This window comes from Apteryx rowi, unplaced genomic scaffold (genome assembly GCF_003343035.1).
Source record: "Apteryx rowi isolate R43461 unplaced genomic scaffold, aptRow1 scaffold_144, whole genome shotgun sequence".
In the NCBI taxonomy this organism is placed as follows: Eukaryota; Metazoa; Chordata; class Aves; order Apterygiformes; family Apterygidae; genus Apteryx; species Apteryx rowi.
Window position 1 is genome coordinate 243,039 of NW_020447686.1, and position 18,432 is coordinate 261,470.

An 18,432-nucleotide genomic window follows, 5' to 3' on the forward strand; every position below is an offset into this window, starting at 1 on the left:
GTCACAACTGATGTCCTAAACTGAATATTTAAGCTTCAGCATTTGGATGAAAAATGTGGTAGATGACTTCCAGGAAGAACCAAAAGTATTCGCAAGACTTCATGTGCTCACACTACACCAGCTAAGCAACATTCACACATGAAGGCTGGTGTGAAAAAATAACTATGCACTATTTAGGCACAGATTTCCAATTTGTAAAGAATAATTTAGTAAATCGATGTTAATTTTTACATTAACATATTTATATTTAATTTATACATTGACAGTTCTGAACTATGATCTTTAAACTGAATCAGATTAATAAGCTAATGGCCTTTTATAAAACACATTTTGAAACACTTCTCATTTCTGAGGAAGAGTAATAGTGCTTTAACATAAATCCATGGTAGAGATGACTGTATTGACAAGGGACATGTTTAGAGTAAATTTATTAAAGCAAAACATAACAGGAGAGTATTTGAGTATGATGTCCAAATCCTGGATTATAATTGATTGTAAAACAATAATAAAAGAGACAGCAGGATTTTAGGACTTTAAATGCAGTTCTTAAAAGCATGTGCATGTTTCTTATGGATACTATATTTTTAAACAATTTCAGTGACTCAACAGGTTTTGCTTTGTTTTTGTTAATCTTTGTTGCTGCAGAGGAAGAAGTGCAAGTGTCAGTGTCCTGTAACACACAGGGACCACAATTTCATATCCCAATAACACATTCTTCATTGAAAAAAATTATGGAGAAAAGTAAAAACAATATAAAATGCAGCATCAAATGTCTGCATTCCTTTAATTATTGCTGTCAGAAAAGGTGGATAAATCACACGAGGCTTTTCCAATGCAAATGTCCTACACAAACATTTACAATAAACAGGCAGGTAACAACCTATGCTGGCACGGAAATCCTCTCCTCCAAAGATGACTGCGTCCAAATGAAAGCCAACTTGGGAGCCTGCTCTCAATGCTTCTTCGCAGACAGCCTTCAAACGAGAATGTAACATTAATTTCTACAGAAATGCAGGAAGCACAGAGACGAAGAGGATATTACCTCAACTCATTATTACTAAAATTTAGAAATCCTTCAGCTAAAATTGCTTCTGTTGAGCAAAGCCATTGCAGATGCTCTACAGTGTATGGTGCTTTAAAATGACTCAGCAAAGTTGAAATTATGTTTGCCTAAGTATGTATATATGCCTGCGCTGTATAGCTACAGGACACCATACTCGATTCCCTACCTTATAGCAGAAGCTTACCATAGTGCCCTGGGTATTACTGTGATTGGTACTTTGGCTATTTATGTAGCAATACGAAACTAAGCACTTGTCAAATACTGCCTAAAAGCAAACAAAAAGTATTAAATTTGATTAGTTTAACATTTAATAGCATTGCACCAAAAAAAAAAAATCAGAATAGCTTTTCTTAAATAAATAATTTGAATGGTTTTAAATGGCTGAGGATTCCTTATTGGATAGACTGCCAGTTTAAAGCCTTTTGTTACATATAACTAAAAAGTAGCTACGAAAGTTAAAAATGCAACAAGTACTGCAGAAAAGTATTAAAGTAAAAGCAAGCAAAATTTTGCTTCTGTAGTTATTTAGAAGTGCATTTCCAAAATATTACTATTTTATATCAATATTTGAATAATATTACTATTTTAAGGATATTTAAGGATAGCGTATGCAGGGAGAGACAGATGTAATTACAAACTCTACTAGCGGGTGTTCTTACATGGCAGCCGGTGGGATAAGAAATTATTATTAAACAGAACGCTTTAAAAGGCAGCTCTCCTGCCAGCATCAAGAGCTGCAATATTAAAAATTCCACTATTAAAACCCTGGGAAAAAAAAAAGACACAGTTTAAAATAGAATTTAATTCTGTGAATGCACACCGAGCAGGAGCATGTATATTATGGTCTGAGGTGCAGTAAAGTGAGTTGTAAGGTAAGTGGCTGTACTGAGCAGGCTGACTGAGGCCTGCCGGCCATCCTGGCGGCACCTCGAATGCGGATGTCCTCAGCTGCTCAGAAACTTCTCCCTGGGAGCTCTGGGGAGGGACGCTGCCTTGCCAGGGAACGCACTGAGATTTCCCATTTCGTTATCAAGCTATCTTTCCTTTGTGAAAAAAATGGGCTTGATACTAAAGACCAGGGGTCATTTGTATTAAAAAGCAGTATAAAATAAGATCTGAACTAAAATTGCCTTAAAAAGAAGCATGTTCTTCAGCTAGGTGATATTTTCAAAGTTCAATTATACATCGAATCTTAGTATTAACCGCTCATCATACTCTCTTACGAAAGGCTATAACATGAAATTTGATTGAAATGTTATTGGTAGAAACCCATTATAAAGACACCACTTTAGAAATAGTGAAATGACAATTTTTTTTCTAATGAAATGGTTATACAAAATCAAGTTTGATAGTTACTAAATAGTCAAGTTTATTGCAACAATGTGAGTTTTCCAAATCATTTTGTAAGCACGCTTGTACTGGAAGGATGTTAAAAATCATAATAATAATAATGCAGAGAGGTTTTGTTATTTGGCATGGACTATCTGGAACTGTTCTTTCACTGAAATATTTTGTATTTATGAAGGCCTTTACAATACAGACATGAGAATTAAACATCCAAATGTTTTAGGGGATTGAAATCAATACATTTATTATTTTTCCACCTCTCTTCCTTAAAGAAATTGCTGAGAGACTATGGACTATTCTACTTATCTTAGACTGCTGAGATGATAAAATATAAACACTTCAGCCACATTAAGACCTGCTTACCTTAAAATTGAGCAAGCCCAGTGCAGTTTCCACAAAAGGGATAAAATTCATTGGTTCTACAAGTGTTCGGCCCTTTAAGTGATGTGAGAACTTGTCTGAAAACTAAAACTAGACAGCATGAGCTATTGGAGGAAAAAAATCATTTACAAAAGTCCACGTGTACCGACAACACTTTACATCTTTCACCTGGTTGCAACCCCCCCCCGCCCCCCCCAAGTTATCATTAAGGAAACGAAACCAGCTTTTAGCAAGGGCGGTTTGGAGGCCTATGTTGCAGCACTGCAGAAAGATTTTTAAGTCTAAAGGCTTAGTTGCAAAAAAAAAATCCACGCTTAGCACCTAGCACCCTAATGGTGTTCAGGGCGAAGCAGCGGGCCCCCTAAAAACCAACGGAGCGGCGTGATACCTGGCGTCCGGTTTTGTTTCGGGGCCAGCGCTGACATCACTGCAAGTGCGCCGCAGCCTTCTAAGTGGCACCCGTATTATTCATTACGGCACCGTTACCCTTTGTTCGGGAGGCTTTTCTTCATAATTTTTAGCTTACCTAGGAAGGCCTTAAAAAGGAAGTTTAGTTCTTTGAAGACCAAAGCTCTCCAATTTTTTCCATGAGACCAGTTCACAGCTAGCTCTGAGCTGCCAGTGGGGTAGCCCAAATTCCAAAATCTATCATCTGGAAACATACAAAAGCTCTTGCACAGATTTTTTTCCCCTTTCAAAAGCAGGGGGGAAAAAAAAGGGGAAAAAAAAATCCCCTCAGCCCTATATTGTAAATCTATTATGTCTGTCCAGATCTAGTAATTTGTGAGGAGATAAACACATCACAGGTACGGCAAAGATATTTTCGTAAATAAAGACAAAAATAACATATGCATATATTTTAAATTTAAGGAATATTCGACTATTAATGGATATCAAAGGAAGGGGAATTTTAATCATCTCTCCATTCAGTCTCAGTTGGGTAAATCATATCTAAGAGATTTGCATAAATATAAACCATCAAAGACTTTTCATCTTCAAAGGGGGTTTCAAGACCCTATAAGCTTTGTACTGTAATCATCGCAGGTCACAACCCTGCAGGAATAAGGCTGCTATGGCAACATAAAAAACTAATGCTTAAGGCTTAGCATAATATTCTGACTAATAGAAAGGAAACTCATTTTAAAAGCTGGCAGCCTATTTACCAGAAGCTGGATTAGAGGTGTTATTTCCCCTTTTAGCTTCCCCCACTGCCCCTCCCCAAAAGAAGGAAAATCTAATCACTGCGATCTTTAAAAAGCTTTCGAGCAATTTGCAGTAACTTTACAATTAGGCCAAAATAAATCACAGCTTTCTGCGAGGAAGAATTGTGCCCTTCCCATCCCTGCTTTGCAGCACCGCCGTGGTCCTCTCTGGAACTTTTCCTTGGGGGAGAGAGTTGCACCCAAAGATGTGCAAGAAAAATCAATGCATTTCACRTGTGCAACCATACAGTATGGCAGGTACTGCAAAAACAGCAAGTGGCAAACTTTGTACAGAACGTGAGRTAGTCAAATCGTATCAGCTTTTATTCTTAGGATGATTTTTATTTCTTAGCTGAAAAAAAGTAAAAAGTGCTACCGTGTTTATACTTTAGGTGCAAGCTGAAACAGCCCAGCTCTTCATGTATTTTAAACTATTTAGAAAGTCACTCTCCTGAGATTTTTAGCATCTTTTGTTTCGAAGGTAAACAAACAAAAAAAAGAACGTGTAATTAAATATTGTCTCCCTTCCTTCCTCTCCCTTTTAAAAATTTTGCAAAAAGCGCCCATAGAAAAGGTAATGAGTGGAGAAGTTTCAATTAATTTTTTTTTTTCAAAGGAGACGATTAAATGTTTCCGGCCTGCTAAAGTGTTCATTTCAGAGAGAAGGGGGCGAAGGAAAAGAAAAAAAAAAAAAGGAAGGAAGGAAGGCGGAGGGAAAAAAACAAAGCTCGGGGAGGGGACGAAGTAGCAGGCCTCAGCGATTCTTTCAATTCCCGTGCACACCCAATAGTGTGTGGGGAAGAATGGCCACTGGTCGGGATTTGTGGGAGAATTGTCCCGCCACAAAGGAGCGCGAGTTACGCTTGTTATAGTCCAATAAGCCATGCCAGTCAAACAAGTCGCCGCGCCGGGCACAAAAGGAGAGCAAGAGATTCGCACACAAAAGGAAACAAGTAAGCCCATCTTTTCGCGGCGCATCAGCCGCCAGGTTTGCGGCCGCGCGCCCAAGTGCAAGGCAGGGAGGAAGAATAGATGGCTTGCGCTCGGCGAGGAAGGGGGAAAAATAAGAAGCCAGGGCATTTGCAGACTTTTTTTTTTTTTACATTGCCCTGTGTCAAGAAATGGAGCACGCACTTTGCGTTCAAAGGTTTAACTGAGAGGGCCAAAATACGGGCCACGAGACCTTGGTTGGAGCTGGCTTATTTTCCAGGGGGATGGCRTGAGAGATAAAAGTTAGCCGCGAGAAAAGGTGAAGGGAGACAGAGAAACAAAGAGCCTGCGGGTCGCACCTCGGTGCAAAACACACTTTGTGGTAGCAGGGGCCCTGCCATTTTGGAAGCATGAATATTCATTAATGACAAGTTACGTCTAACACTTACATGGCTGTAGCCCCTGAGAGGTATACTCTGGTTAATTTAATTAAATGTTGCTGTAAGGGGATGTATCTTCCTTTGCAAGCAGCGGAAGCTGAAGGTACKGTACCAGGGCATGGCCAAGCCTGGTAATATAACTAACATATTTGCTTGGTTGTACTCTCACGCATGATCCTAAAGGCTTGATCGAGGTTAGATTCTGCGATTAAAATAGATACTAATACAGCTCCCTGCCTTTCATCACAGCTTGCACGCGTTCGAGTTGCTATACTAGTGGTTTTCAAAAATGTAGAACTGAATAATTCAAGGTTAATCCTTTGCTGCCATTTTACAGAAATAATGGTATATCTAAACAAATGTCCTCCTTCTTGACAATTAAAACAATTATAGCATAATTAGGCCTATTTCAAAGTTTTCTTAAGTAATTTGACATGCCAACCATTTACATTTCAGGTTTTTATTGGCTGAAAAGTCAGTCATGAAACACAAACACACCTGTCAGCAATTAAAAAGGAAGAAATAGAGAACTGTTCAGGAAATAATATCTGTGCTAATTAAAAACACTAGTTAAAAGCTTCCTGTTTGTTCCTCCAGTTGCCCCAAGGAGTGACCTTCCCCCAACCCATTTTTTTCATATGTTGCTAACATGTTTTCCCCATCTCCTGCTTACAAGGCAGGTAACTAAAACACACGAACATAGAAAATCATTTTGCATGTCAAAATATTTGGAAAATAGTCAGATACTTATACATTGCTTCTACTTTTCATAATATACTGTGCCATCAATATCGCTTCTTTATTGACTGTAGGAGAAATAAAGCTAGTTTTCTTTATAAATGCAAGGTGTTCCACATATGCTTTTTGTATAGCACATCTTGGGCACATTTAAATGGACGCTTTTCCCAATTATCTTAGCCAAACAACAACATCATATGGTATTTGCAGCCTTCTTCATAACTCAGTCATTCATCTCTATGCCTATCCTAACTTGGCCCAACTGCTCTAGTCAAAAGATATTACGTTGGTAAACAGGTAACTACTCACCCATCGTATTTCTTCAACATTTTCAACCTTTGGCAGCATCATGCTTGAAGGAAGGGTCCTGGACTGCAAAAGCACCTCTAGATCTTGTTCTGCCAAACCACTGGACACAGAATTTATCCTAACACATTTTTCAGCATGGCCAAAGTCAAACTCTTCAAGTGTTTTCACAACTGTCAGTCTTGCTTCTCTCTACAATATATATATTTAAAGGTACAGAAAAAGAGAAAGAAAGAAAACACTTATTTTCTATTGACAGAAAAGCCCACTGAGCAGAAAACTTGTTAAAATGATGGGGGAAAAAACTAGAGAGCTGATGTATATTTTGTCCCCAAAATGTCTGTCACGCTTGGTCTTTYATTAAACTGCTCATCACCAGCATCTTGCAATGTCACCTTTCTCATTTCTTTATAGCTGGTAGATAAATGTTCAATTTTCAGGTCTAAAAGTATTTCTACAATACCACTTGTAGAAAACAAGCATTGTGTCCAATATTACTGAAGATGTCTAACAAATACAAATCTTTATACTAACCATACTCTGTTGCACTAAAAGTCTACACCCCAGCAAACTGGAATGTTATATTTACATAAAACGATAAATGTTTGTAATTCCTCTCTGTATTTCATGTGCTGAAATAGCACGGATGTTGCTTTAACGAGCACAGATGTACATATACTTCTTTGGTGTTGCTCTAAAAATCTTCCTTTTCTCCATATATGTAAAGTGCATTAAAGCCTGCAGTGGAGTGCATGACTCGCATGTTGTGAAAACAACACCAGGAGAATCTGTAGTTTTTCCTGAATCCAGTGAAAAGATACTCTCCTACTGGCACAGAACGAAACCTCCAAAGACACTTGTTTCCCGTTGCCATTCGATCACTGTTTTTTGGACTGTAAACGTACAGATCTGTTTAATATTTGATTTGCATTAGGAATACTTGAATGCTTTACTGCAATGAAATACTTTTATTGGCCTCAAGAAGCAGAGGGGAGGGGGGAAGGAGAGCACTTGGGCTCCCGACTTCCTGCCAATTTCAGTTTCAAAACCAAATCCCTTCCACTCGCCAACAGCCCCTAACAAATTCTCATTGTCAGAGCGAACACTTATCAAAAGTAACTTCATTTGTGAAGAGTTTTTACGGCGCTAATAAAACTTTAAAGCTCCTGGCTCACGCGCGTTCAGAAACAGCTTTAACAATATGCAGTCACTGACTGGAGATGCTCATCGGGAAAACAGGCAAACCCTGGGAAAAAAACAAAAAACCCCRTCAAAGTTAATATCCAGGCTAATACCAATCAGCGAGACAGCACATGACAGTAGATTTAAACCAGACGGATATCGATCGCTGCCGGTGAGGGGGCAGAAGCGGTTTCCCAATGTGGTCTGAGTTAGACGGGGTGCGGGAACAGTAGCTTGCAGTTGTCAGCTCAGAGCAGAAGCGGGTCGCCGGGTCCAGCCCGAGACAGCTCCACAGCGCGCTGATTTACACGGCTTGGCCCGCCAGTAATTAGACTACGGTCAGACAAAAGCAAGCGATGGCTCTCAACTGGGTAACGGGAAGGAATAAGGAAGCAGACAGTTAATGAAATCTGAATCAAACAGCCTTCAGCTTGGTGCTACCAGTCGGGCTTCTCCAGAGGTTTCGAACGTGTGCCCCTTAATCGGACAGACAAGAACAACATTCCCGCGCCCGCACCCCTGCGCCYGTTTGGAGGCAATCTCTGGAAAATACCACCAGAAACGCTACAACTGCCGTGAGCGGGTGCTACCTGGGGCCGTTCAGGAAGCCGTGCGAAGCCGCGCGGTTTGCTGCAAACACGTGCAGCTGGGAGGCAGCTCTAGCGCGCAGCCATCCAGTATAGTTTCTCAGAATGAGGTAAACCAAACCGGATGGTGCCGTTGCCGGCTAACACAAATCCACTATGTTGCCCAGCTCAGATCGGCAGCAACCGGCTTTCTGGGCTGGGCCGAAAGTTTCTGCAGGTGATGCAGCAGGGTAGTTTAAAAACGTTCTCCAAACCAATTTATGCTCTTAATTAAAGTCAGATTATCACAGTTTCAGCACACACTGATCCAATTTGCAAAATAAAGATCTCCCCAAATTATCCGCCAAGGCAGCATCCAATTCCAACCGAAGGCACATCACTGGAAAACTTACAGCCTAATTCATTATGTTTTTCCAGATTATAATAATGAGCAGTAAACCATCTCATTAGCTATTTTTCTCCTCAGGCTGCAAACTCCCTTCCCAAAAAAGACAGATCGTGTCTTTCTAGGTATATTTCCATACAAAACACTTATTAACAGGCTGTTGCTGTTATCAATTTACATAAACTAAATGTGCAGCCCTCTGGTACATATCCCCAAAATAACCAACAACTTCACTGAATTTATACCAACCAACAAACATGGGGAGGGGGGGGTTGTTGTTTTTTCCCATATTTTAATAGAAAATATGTTGCTATGTTAGTTAACACACCCAAGCCATCTGTTGGGTTGAGAATTGATGCGTTTTCTTAGAACCACTACATTTTAGGTCTGTCTGCCTAGATCTGTCTGCCTAGATACCCCAGGAATGGAAAAGACTCTCGCCCATGATAAAATGCTTCAAGTCACTAGGATTCCCAAATCAGGAGTCAATTCACATTTTTAATTGTGGGCCAAATTGTTAGGACCTGGTTACCCAAAGTCAGACCTCATGAGGGGTCCGACCCTGTGTCTATCCGAAACGGTGGGGAAAATCCCAGTGATGTTAGTGAGGTAGCATCAGGTCCTCACACAAATTTCCAAGAAAGCATTTCACGGGTAAATATGAAAACGTACTAAAAACTCAGATAAAAACACGGGAGGCCATTTCTGCCTCATAATGCAATGAATTGTAGATGCTATTCTTTTGCATTTTTTTAAGCTATCTAAACTACTTGAAAATTTTAATAGTAGAGAAAAAAGTTGATACTTGATATAGTAATGCCTTTATAGCGGTAGGTGTAAGAATGAACACGTTTCCCAAACCGTATATAAACTCCCTGCCAAGAATGGTCAAGCTAGAATTTTTAAAGAGCAGTGGAAGCAACGATTTACTCTGCTCTTCACATGAGAACTCCAGCATCAGACAATACTCTGTCACGAATGAATAGCCGATAAAGAAACAAACCTAATCGTTAAATAAATTACCCCGTCCCAAGGTAGTTGGGGATTATTGTATCCCAGTTAGCGCTCAGGTTCTGCAGGAGCTGGGTATTTTATTAAACTGAGAACAAGAAAATGACAACAGACAGCTTCTATGGTAAGCAGCAATATCATTAAAATACATCCAATTGATTATGAGGAGGACACAGGAAGATTTTCATTACCACGTACAGCTATACCAACTGGAGGAGATAAAGGTTGCAGTGACGCAGCRTCGCAGACAAACCAACCGCCACCAACACGCACAGACCCCGAAATTAAAGACGGGAACGCACGTGTAGCCAGCTCACTTGGCACCCATTAAAGCTAATAACTAACCATCCTCACAAGTTTCTAGCTCTGCATTATCAAATCTGCAAAGAAAACAACATCCGTYCACTTTTACACTCCAGTGGAAGAGGTGGTCCCTCGCGGCAGGGCTGCACAGTCTCGCCATCTGGAGAATAAATCGAGTGTGAAGTACAGTATAGTTTGGGACCAAGCTCCGTGGCGGCAGCCCAGCAGTTAGTTCATTAGTTCCAAACTTCCAGGGATTAGCGTGGTATCAATTCTGCTGTCGGATGGGATAAGGCAGGCAGAATGCGAGATTCGAGGAAGAATGTGACAACCCGGGAGGAGMCCCGTGGGCTTATTTCGGAAACTGCGGAGTAGAAACACACCTAAAGAAACACCTTAAAGAGCAGTATGATCAGAGTCTCGTAACATCTGAACCACTACCTTTCCTCTTTTCCTTTTTGTTTTTTTCCTTTTCCTTTAAGTTATATGTCAACACATAGAAATTTCAGCTTTGAAACAAGGAATGCCACGGAACTGGAAGCTCACCCACCCGCTCATCCTGCACACCGTGCTAATACAGAAATAAAGAAACCAAGGTGTTCAGATTAACAGAGTTTTGGGGACTGGAACAGCAGAGAGAAAAAACCCATTTTCTACCTTCTTTGGAAACTGGTAATATACCCCACAAACCAGTTTTCCAGCACTGTGATTTCCAGAACTGCCTGATTTGGGGGAGAAAAGGGAAAGGCATATATCTGCATAAACATGTCCTGGTCCTTTTGAGCTGTATCTCTGTTTTGCTTCACCTTTCTTGCATATCCTTATGCCTTTTTTTTGAGACCTTAGGGTCTTAATGTAAAGATAGTGAATGTACTTAAAGATATGTTTATGCATAGATCTCATCCCATTAACATCTTTTTATAATAATTCATATAGAAATGCAAATATATGATGCACTAAAATGGGAGGCCAGAATGTATCATCCTCATTGCGATAATAAGTTTGCATGTTTCAAATGGCAGCAGAAAAATTAATTACTATAATCACAACTCAAGTTATTTTTTGTGACAGGTCTGACATGATAAAAACATACAATTATGTGTTAATGTTACTTCCCTGGAGTGGTTTGTTTACAGAACTTGACATTGCTGACTCTTTTGTCACTTATAGTCGTTCATACCACACCATGCTAGATGTTGCCTTTCTCATATAAGACTCTGCAAAAGTGCACATATATACCCATAATATTACGTTGGCAAAACTGAGTGTTTGCAGAGGGAAATCCTGACATTTTTCGCATGCTTAGTCTCCTTCAGTGACGTGATGCCATACGGAATGATACATCATTTAGTTTCAAATTCACAAATGGGACTGGCGGGAGAAAAGAAAAATTACATTTGTTTTCAAGGAAACAAAGAGAACCAGAAATGTGGAGCAGAATGTTTCTGAAACCACGAAATACTTGCTCATGATACCTTTTACTTGGGTCAGACACTTGTAAGAATAAATCTTTAAAATGGTAAATATTTATTCCCAGTTAGTTTTGTTAGACTGAAAACTGTCATAAGAAAATACATACATTGCAAAAGCTTCTAGAAGCTGCTATTAAATCATTTATTTTAGTTACTTTCTAGGCCAATTAATCAATTCAGGGTTTTTAAAAGATGTGTGAAATTTTAAAATACATTTTCTTTCAGTTCAACAGGGAACATGTCAAAACCAACATGCACTCCTAAAGGAAAGAAGTGGCAGGAGTGAGGAGACTGTGGGAGAGTTAAGGCCTCCATAGGCTAAGCCTGTATTTCTCCTCTGCAATTTAGGCAAACACGTTTTAGACAACTGCAAGATTCTGACTCTTCCACTACTCTTTCCTGAAATCTTCAAATTTTTTCTTTAAGGATGATTTGGTCTATTCAAGCCTTTCCTTTTTTATACAATCCTTTTCACTTTTCTGAAAAGGAGATTCTTTATAACCTAATGATTCATCTAACTGTGCATTGCTAGCATCTGCTGCTTTTCTCTCTGCTCTGCTAATTGTCTTTACGTGCTGTACATGGTTTATCAACACTAAAATTGAAGCAAACTACTTCAGCATTGTGAACTAACCTGCAATTTAATTATGCTCTGCTGAGGAATCTTACTGGCCTGACCCATTTTCCTAGAAGTTTCATTTCAGATCTCAGAATGCCTTAATGTATCTATCAGTCATATTTATGCTGTATTCTTAAAGGACGAGATCTCTCAAAGCTGCCTACGGATCACTAGGAGCTGCCTGCTGCTGTGTAACCTTATCAAGCATCTCCCCTCCTCCTTCTGCCAACGTGGCCGCTGAGAACCCCGGGGATGTTCGGTGGAGATTATCCGAGATCATCAGAGTTGGACAATTTCCAGATATGACCATCGGGCAATGGCTTGGCTCAAGATACCTGAAAAGTGGGGAACCAAAGAATAAGAGTTTTTGAGTTCGACCATGGCAGCAGGCCCRAACCCAGGGCTGGCAGCTCCCCGTAAGGCTCGATGGGGGCTCAGCTACACAAGCGGCACATTTCTGCTGAGCCGGGAGAGCTGAGCATGGGGAAACCAGTGCAAGGGCAAGACATTTTTACAAATTGTGTTTAAGATATTTTTCATCCTTGCAGATATCTTATAAAAATGTAAATAGAGGCCAGTATGCTGCTAGTATGAATTGGCATATAGAAATATTGTTATAATATGAAATCTTAGCATAAATCCCTCTGTTTGTTGTAATACTGATGCAGCATTTTATGTATGTGTGAGTATAAGCATAAATACAGAGACAGACTTATACCTTAAGACTGTGTGTACAATACTATTTTAAAAGCTTTTTTAATGATAGAATCATATGCAATGGCACCAATAAAAGAAAATTTTGTTCCCGTACGTAGGCAGCTATTCTTCTGTCTGCCAGCTTATATAAACACTTACGAAAGAGATGTAAACAGCCTTTCAATTAAGACAAATCAAGCTAACACTAATTTAAGCTGGCTGCAAGATGTAGTCTCTTTACTTTTTGCCCAGCTTTCTGAGGATGCTTTTCGTTGTGTGACAGATTAGCATGACAAACGAAAATGCTTTAGAAGCATTAGTGTTAATTAGTCTTCCTGGACAATCTGAATGAGCTGTTGCATGATGAAATGAGACCACAAAATATTCAATCTGATGTAATCAAAAAAAAAAAAGCTACCCATTTCTTTCACAGGGCACAAGAACTTAGCCATATGTTATGGTTATTTTTATTTTAAAAATATTCTGGTTTAAGACATATTGTCTTGGCATAACATGTAATAAATTATTATGGAAAATGTTCAGTCTAGGCATTCATTTATTATTTTTGTAAATGTATCTTTTTACTAATGCTGGTAATGAAATATATTAGTCTTCTACATTTTGACAAAAGTACATCTACTTTAGCAAATTATTAATTCTTATTCAGTAGCTGATTTCAGGTGTGATGACTCTAAGTGAGATATTGATCAAACATTTCAAAGATGAGCAAATGTCTGCTATCAAAAGCCATCTAATTACCTCTTCAATTATTAATAAATTGTTTGGAAAAAACAATTAAAACGAAATATGGCAAACATTAAACAGTGGGAAAGGTTCAAGGCAAAATAGAGGTAAAATAAAAGTTTATCAGAAAAAGAAACCAATCGCGAGACTGAATATAAGGAAAAATCTTCTAGATTAAGAAAAGCACCTGCAGTACTCCTCAAACCGTAAGACAGTTCCTAAGCAGAAAGGGAGGAAGGCCAAAGACTTATGCCTGCTCGCACCGAAAGAGCCGGTGTGTTAGTCCCAGGCTTCTCAGAACTGCCTATGAATGTAGAAGGCATTAAGAAAAATCAGGTATACTGTGCCACGGCTTTGTTCATCTGCCCTCTTTTTTGGAACAAACTTTTCCCAACCCATCCACAATCTCAGTAAAACTAGGTGTTCTAAAGAGAAAACTTGGAACAACCATGCTTTTTTTTGAATTGTATAAATACTGATTAACAGCTCTGTGACTACCTCTTATCTCATTTTTCATACAGTAGCTTTATCTGCACTGGTAAACTAGCAAATGAATATTTTGTAAGGGAGCAAAATCCTAAAGAATTCCTTAAATCCAAGGGTTTACAGGTCATGACCACAGTATGTATGACCAAATGCTTGTATAAAAGAGCTCTCATTTCATCATCTTCATCTCACATTTTTAAGTTAAATGGTGTCATTTTGTAGATGCATGTGTTTCCCTGCAATGGATTTAGCATGGGATTTATGACACCAACTGATCACTCAGATGTCATATGCTGAGCAAGGCACACCATGAAATCCTCCCACCAGACGGGTCCTTGCACTGTCTAGAATAGGAGTTCTTAAACCTTCTCATTTCATGGGCAGCTTTTCAAAGCAGAGATTATCTCATGCAGTCCTGTCCTCCCGTGTGAGACTACATGACTGATCTCAGTTTCTATTTATGGTCCCTGTGAGAACATCCACACCATCAGATAACTTAGCTCCCCACTTCACTTGCAGATCTCAGGCCCCGACTGCCCACAAGACGTTAACTGCTAGTTTACATCCTGACTCTCCTCTGGAGAGAATCAGCTATTTCCTCCAACAAAAATGACTTCACACCACCTGCATGCAAGAAAGGTGCATTTTCAGTAAAGCAAGCAGGTTCAGACTCAAATGTGTACTTCTCCTCTAGGTTAACGAATTACAGAAATCTGGCCTTGTTTTTGAGGGAGCCTGGCTTGTGACTTTGCTAGACTGAAACCCCAGAGCCATCACAACCTTTTGCCTTCCTACTTGTTTCCTGCTGATCGAGGGAGGTAGGATTCGASCATGCTCCTGCAACCCATAGCAAGCATCACTAACTGTCCCTATTCTTACATACATACCTATTTACCTGTAAGGTTACCTGAGCATAACTGATTGGGGTCTCCRAAATCAGCACACTTTGTTAAACAGTTGATACGCTGACTACCACAGCTTTTGCCTCAAGTTAAGTCTCTCCCTTCATACCATTTTTCCAGACCTGAACGTGCAGGCTCTTTCACCTGTGCTTCCATCACCTGCTGTTAGATACATCGAAGTCCAAATCCGACAGGGATCTCATTCACTTCAGGCAGTCTGTCAGGCTTCAAGCACAAATTCCTTAGACCTGGTTTATCAAGTATTTTCTCTCACTTTTTGGACAATGACTCTGCCAAAGGCAATGTCAATATAAGACTAATAAGATGGTTCAATTTTGGATAATTTCTTAACATGAACGGTGAACGTTGCTTAATAAATGCTGGAGCTGGCTTTGACCCTGCTTTTGTACTGATTTAACTATTTTGGATTTGGTTAATATCAATAATATTAAATTGATGCAAAGCTTTGGCAGGCATCTGTTTACCAAAATGCTGATAGTATATTTTATTTTCCTATGTGAATGAACTTTAGGGACAATAAAGATCTTCTAGCAGTATAATTGCATTCATACAGTAGTGGTGCTTTGTTTTCTTTATAGTAATTCTAAGCCAACAGAGATAAAATGGAAGTCAGTATTCACAAGTTTGACATCCATTAAATTATTATTTTTCCTCACAGTATCCCAACTTCTTTTATTGTTGTGTAAACTGTCTGGATTAAATACATATTTTGGATATCAATTATATCAATTATATATCAAMTATATCAATTTTTTGTCCCTTTGACCTGAAATGAACCTCCTTCTTGATTTGAACAAGGAACTTCCAAAACAGATTCATGAAAATGTCCTACTAACCCGAAGAACACTTTTGAATAGACACTGTTTTGCTTTACCAGGTAAGCCTGCCTATTTACTCTTTTTTTGATTATCCCTGTAATGTGTTTTGTATTCAGAACAGCATGTAACTTTTTTCCCCAAAGCTCTCAGATACTTCTTCTCCAACAAGAATCCCCGCTTCTGTCATGTGCACCAGATGCAGATTAATCCTGATAGGATTCAGGTGATACTTCCGTCGCTCACCTTGGCAGAGGCTGCTTCTTGGGTTGCCAGCCTGCCACCAAGCATCACGTCAGCCTGGTAGCTGGACCTACAACCTCAGCAAGTTCCTCTGCTCCATTTGTTCATTCCAGGAGGGCACCAAGACACCAGCCCTCTGCTAGCGCGTTCGTGGCACTTGCTCTGGTATGTGGTTATGGATACAGCAGGCTTTTGGGGCCCTCTGCTAGTTTAGGTGTCTTTCCCGTTACGTTTGCCTGTAGCTGGGCTGTGGCCAGGGCAGTCCTCAAACAGCTTATCCAGGGCTTGCTCTAGAGAACTTAGCTTATTTTCTGAGAGGAAAATAAACAGTGACAGCAGAGCTGTTCCACTTAATCAATCAGCTAATTCCCTACCCATTTCTCCCACCATTCCTTCATTTGGTGTGCAATGGCCAAATGAACTTCCTGGGAAGTCTCATCTTCAGAGGCAGTAGGTTTCTGCAGCTCCAAGTGGGTTGCTCCTCTTGAGCCGACTGGACTGTTCCAAAGTCTAGGGGTGCTGTACCAGATACAGCAGTACCAGAAAAGTGTGGTAAAATATGTCTCTTACCAAAGTCTCTTTCTTTTCTGGTTCCTCATTCGAGCGAATACCTTCCCAAGTTGGCTTCCAACCGCTGGTGTTCTCTTCCAAGTGATTCACAAAGTTTTTAAGTCCTCTCTGCTATTTGTCTTTCAGAAGTCTTTGAGCATATTAAAACTTTCTTCTTCTTTTCTATTTTCTGGAAAAATGTTAAGGTCCATTATTTTGAAACTACTGGTGTTCATCACTTCAGTTTATTTATTAATATTATTTTAAGAAAAACATCCCTATGTCCCTTCATGCTCTCAATATCACCTTTTCCAATACAATTCTTATTTCCAACTGAGTGATTTGATCTTTGCTTTAAGATAATTTTTCATCTGTTGCTTACTTGGCTTTATTTCTTCTTGACCAGGTTTCACAGCTTCAAATTCTGTGTTGGCAGTTTCTTGGCCAGTTTTCATTTCCTGTTGACCAGATATAATCTCTGCCAGTATGGAAGCTAAGTCCTCTATTGCTGTCCAAGCAAGAATCAATCATGCTGAATCTTATTACTATAAATCTACATTTAACACACATCTAATCCTCTTTGGGATGATCATCCACCCTCGCACAAACTTTGTCACATTTTACGAGTGGTGATGAATGTTAATGAATTATTCTAGCCCATTCACATGCATGTTTGTAAATAGATGGATATTAGGATAACTCAAATAGCAAGACAACAGTAGCAAATGGCTTCAGTCTACTTGATCACAAAAAGCTATATATATATATCTCTATATATCTTTTTAAGAACAGTGCTTCAGCCTGTGTTTCTCAGGACAGGTCACTGTTCAACTCCATACGCATTTGGACCTACTTTCTAGCTATTATGTTTAAGACACGTACTGCAGAATTACTATGCAGCCGCAGGCAGGTTGAACCCTATTGTTCTATATACCATTCAGACCCAACACGAATGCATGATCTAGCACCACGAGCTTTCAATCAGCAAATTCTGTGTGCCCAAAAGTTCAGCTCGGCTGTTTTATCCTGAACAATGTGGAAGCAAGGGGGAAAGCCTAATATTTTATCCTCTGCTTTGCCTACGTGGTCTTTGTCCACCAGTGGTTTGCAGCATGAAAGACAATCCTCCTGGATGTAGTTGCTTTCACAGAGCCTTTCTCTTACAGACAAGGTTATATTGAGTTAGAGTCAGTGTTTGCTGTTATCCTAACCTGTTTTTCAAATGAGATTTTCAGTTGGAGGATGCCTTTCTATCTTCTATATAACTCATTCTGTTCCATCTCTGTCTGTCTTCCCTTCCCAGAATCATGCCACGGCACATGCTGTGGGCTGAACACAGGACAAAACTCAGAAATTTTGCTCTTCTGGTCTCCCGTCTCCCAAGAATCACCTCCTTCCTTCATGCTTTGGTTGTACTTTTTTTCATGGCTACTAGTCAAACAAGTTATTGAAATGTTTTTGTTTGTTTTTTGCTGTTTCCCTCCCTTGCCTTCAGTCGATGTTTGTAAAGCATTTAACACTACACCAGGCGGGTTAATTTACTGCACTGGTAAAACAGGCTATTTGGAGTGTCTTGCAACACTGACATGTTTTCAGCTTGAAAATCAGATGTCTCCATCCCAAAGGAAAGAATTCTTGCCAAAGCTTTGTTTATATYGATGCCAGGTGCAATCTGGCCCAACAGTGGTAATGACATATGAACACTAAACAGTTTGTAAAAAGCACACTTCAAAATGAAATCTGAATTGTATATATAAAGACCCAGGTAAGAGTCTTATTATGAATTTGCCTGGTGTAGGAAAGTATTTCTTTGTAGAAACATTAATTTGGCTTCTGGGATCTCTTTAGTGTTATTAGTGGCTTCTGATTTCAATTTTTTCATTACAGATTGTTTTTCTTTTGCTTCTGGTAGAGTTTTCAAAGCCACAGGTTTATTGTGTAGAAATATTTTAACAAAAATTACTGTAATTACTGTATTTAATACTTTATTTTTTTATGTGGCTCTCACAT

At 39.4% G+C, this 18,432-nt stretch overlaps 1 protein-coding gene across 1 annotated transcript in view; it reads right to left on the reverse strand.

Annotated features, from left to right (window-relative positions):
• The window catches only part of CLYBL (citrate lyase beta like), a 179,604-nt gene that overhangs the window by 22,412 nt on the left and 138,760 nt on the right, over positions 1 to 18,432 (reverse strand). The window contains 3 exon segments of the mRNA XM_026058183.1: positions 881 to 974; positions 2,774 to 2,875; positions 6,411 to 6,599. Coding sequence (XP_025913968.1) covers positions 881 to 974; positions 2,774 to 2,875; positions 6,411 to 6,599 — 385 coding nt within the window.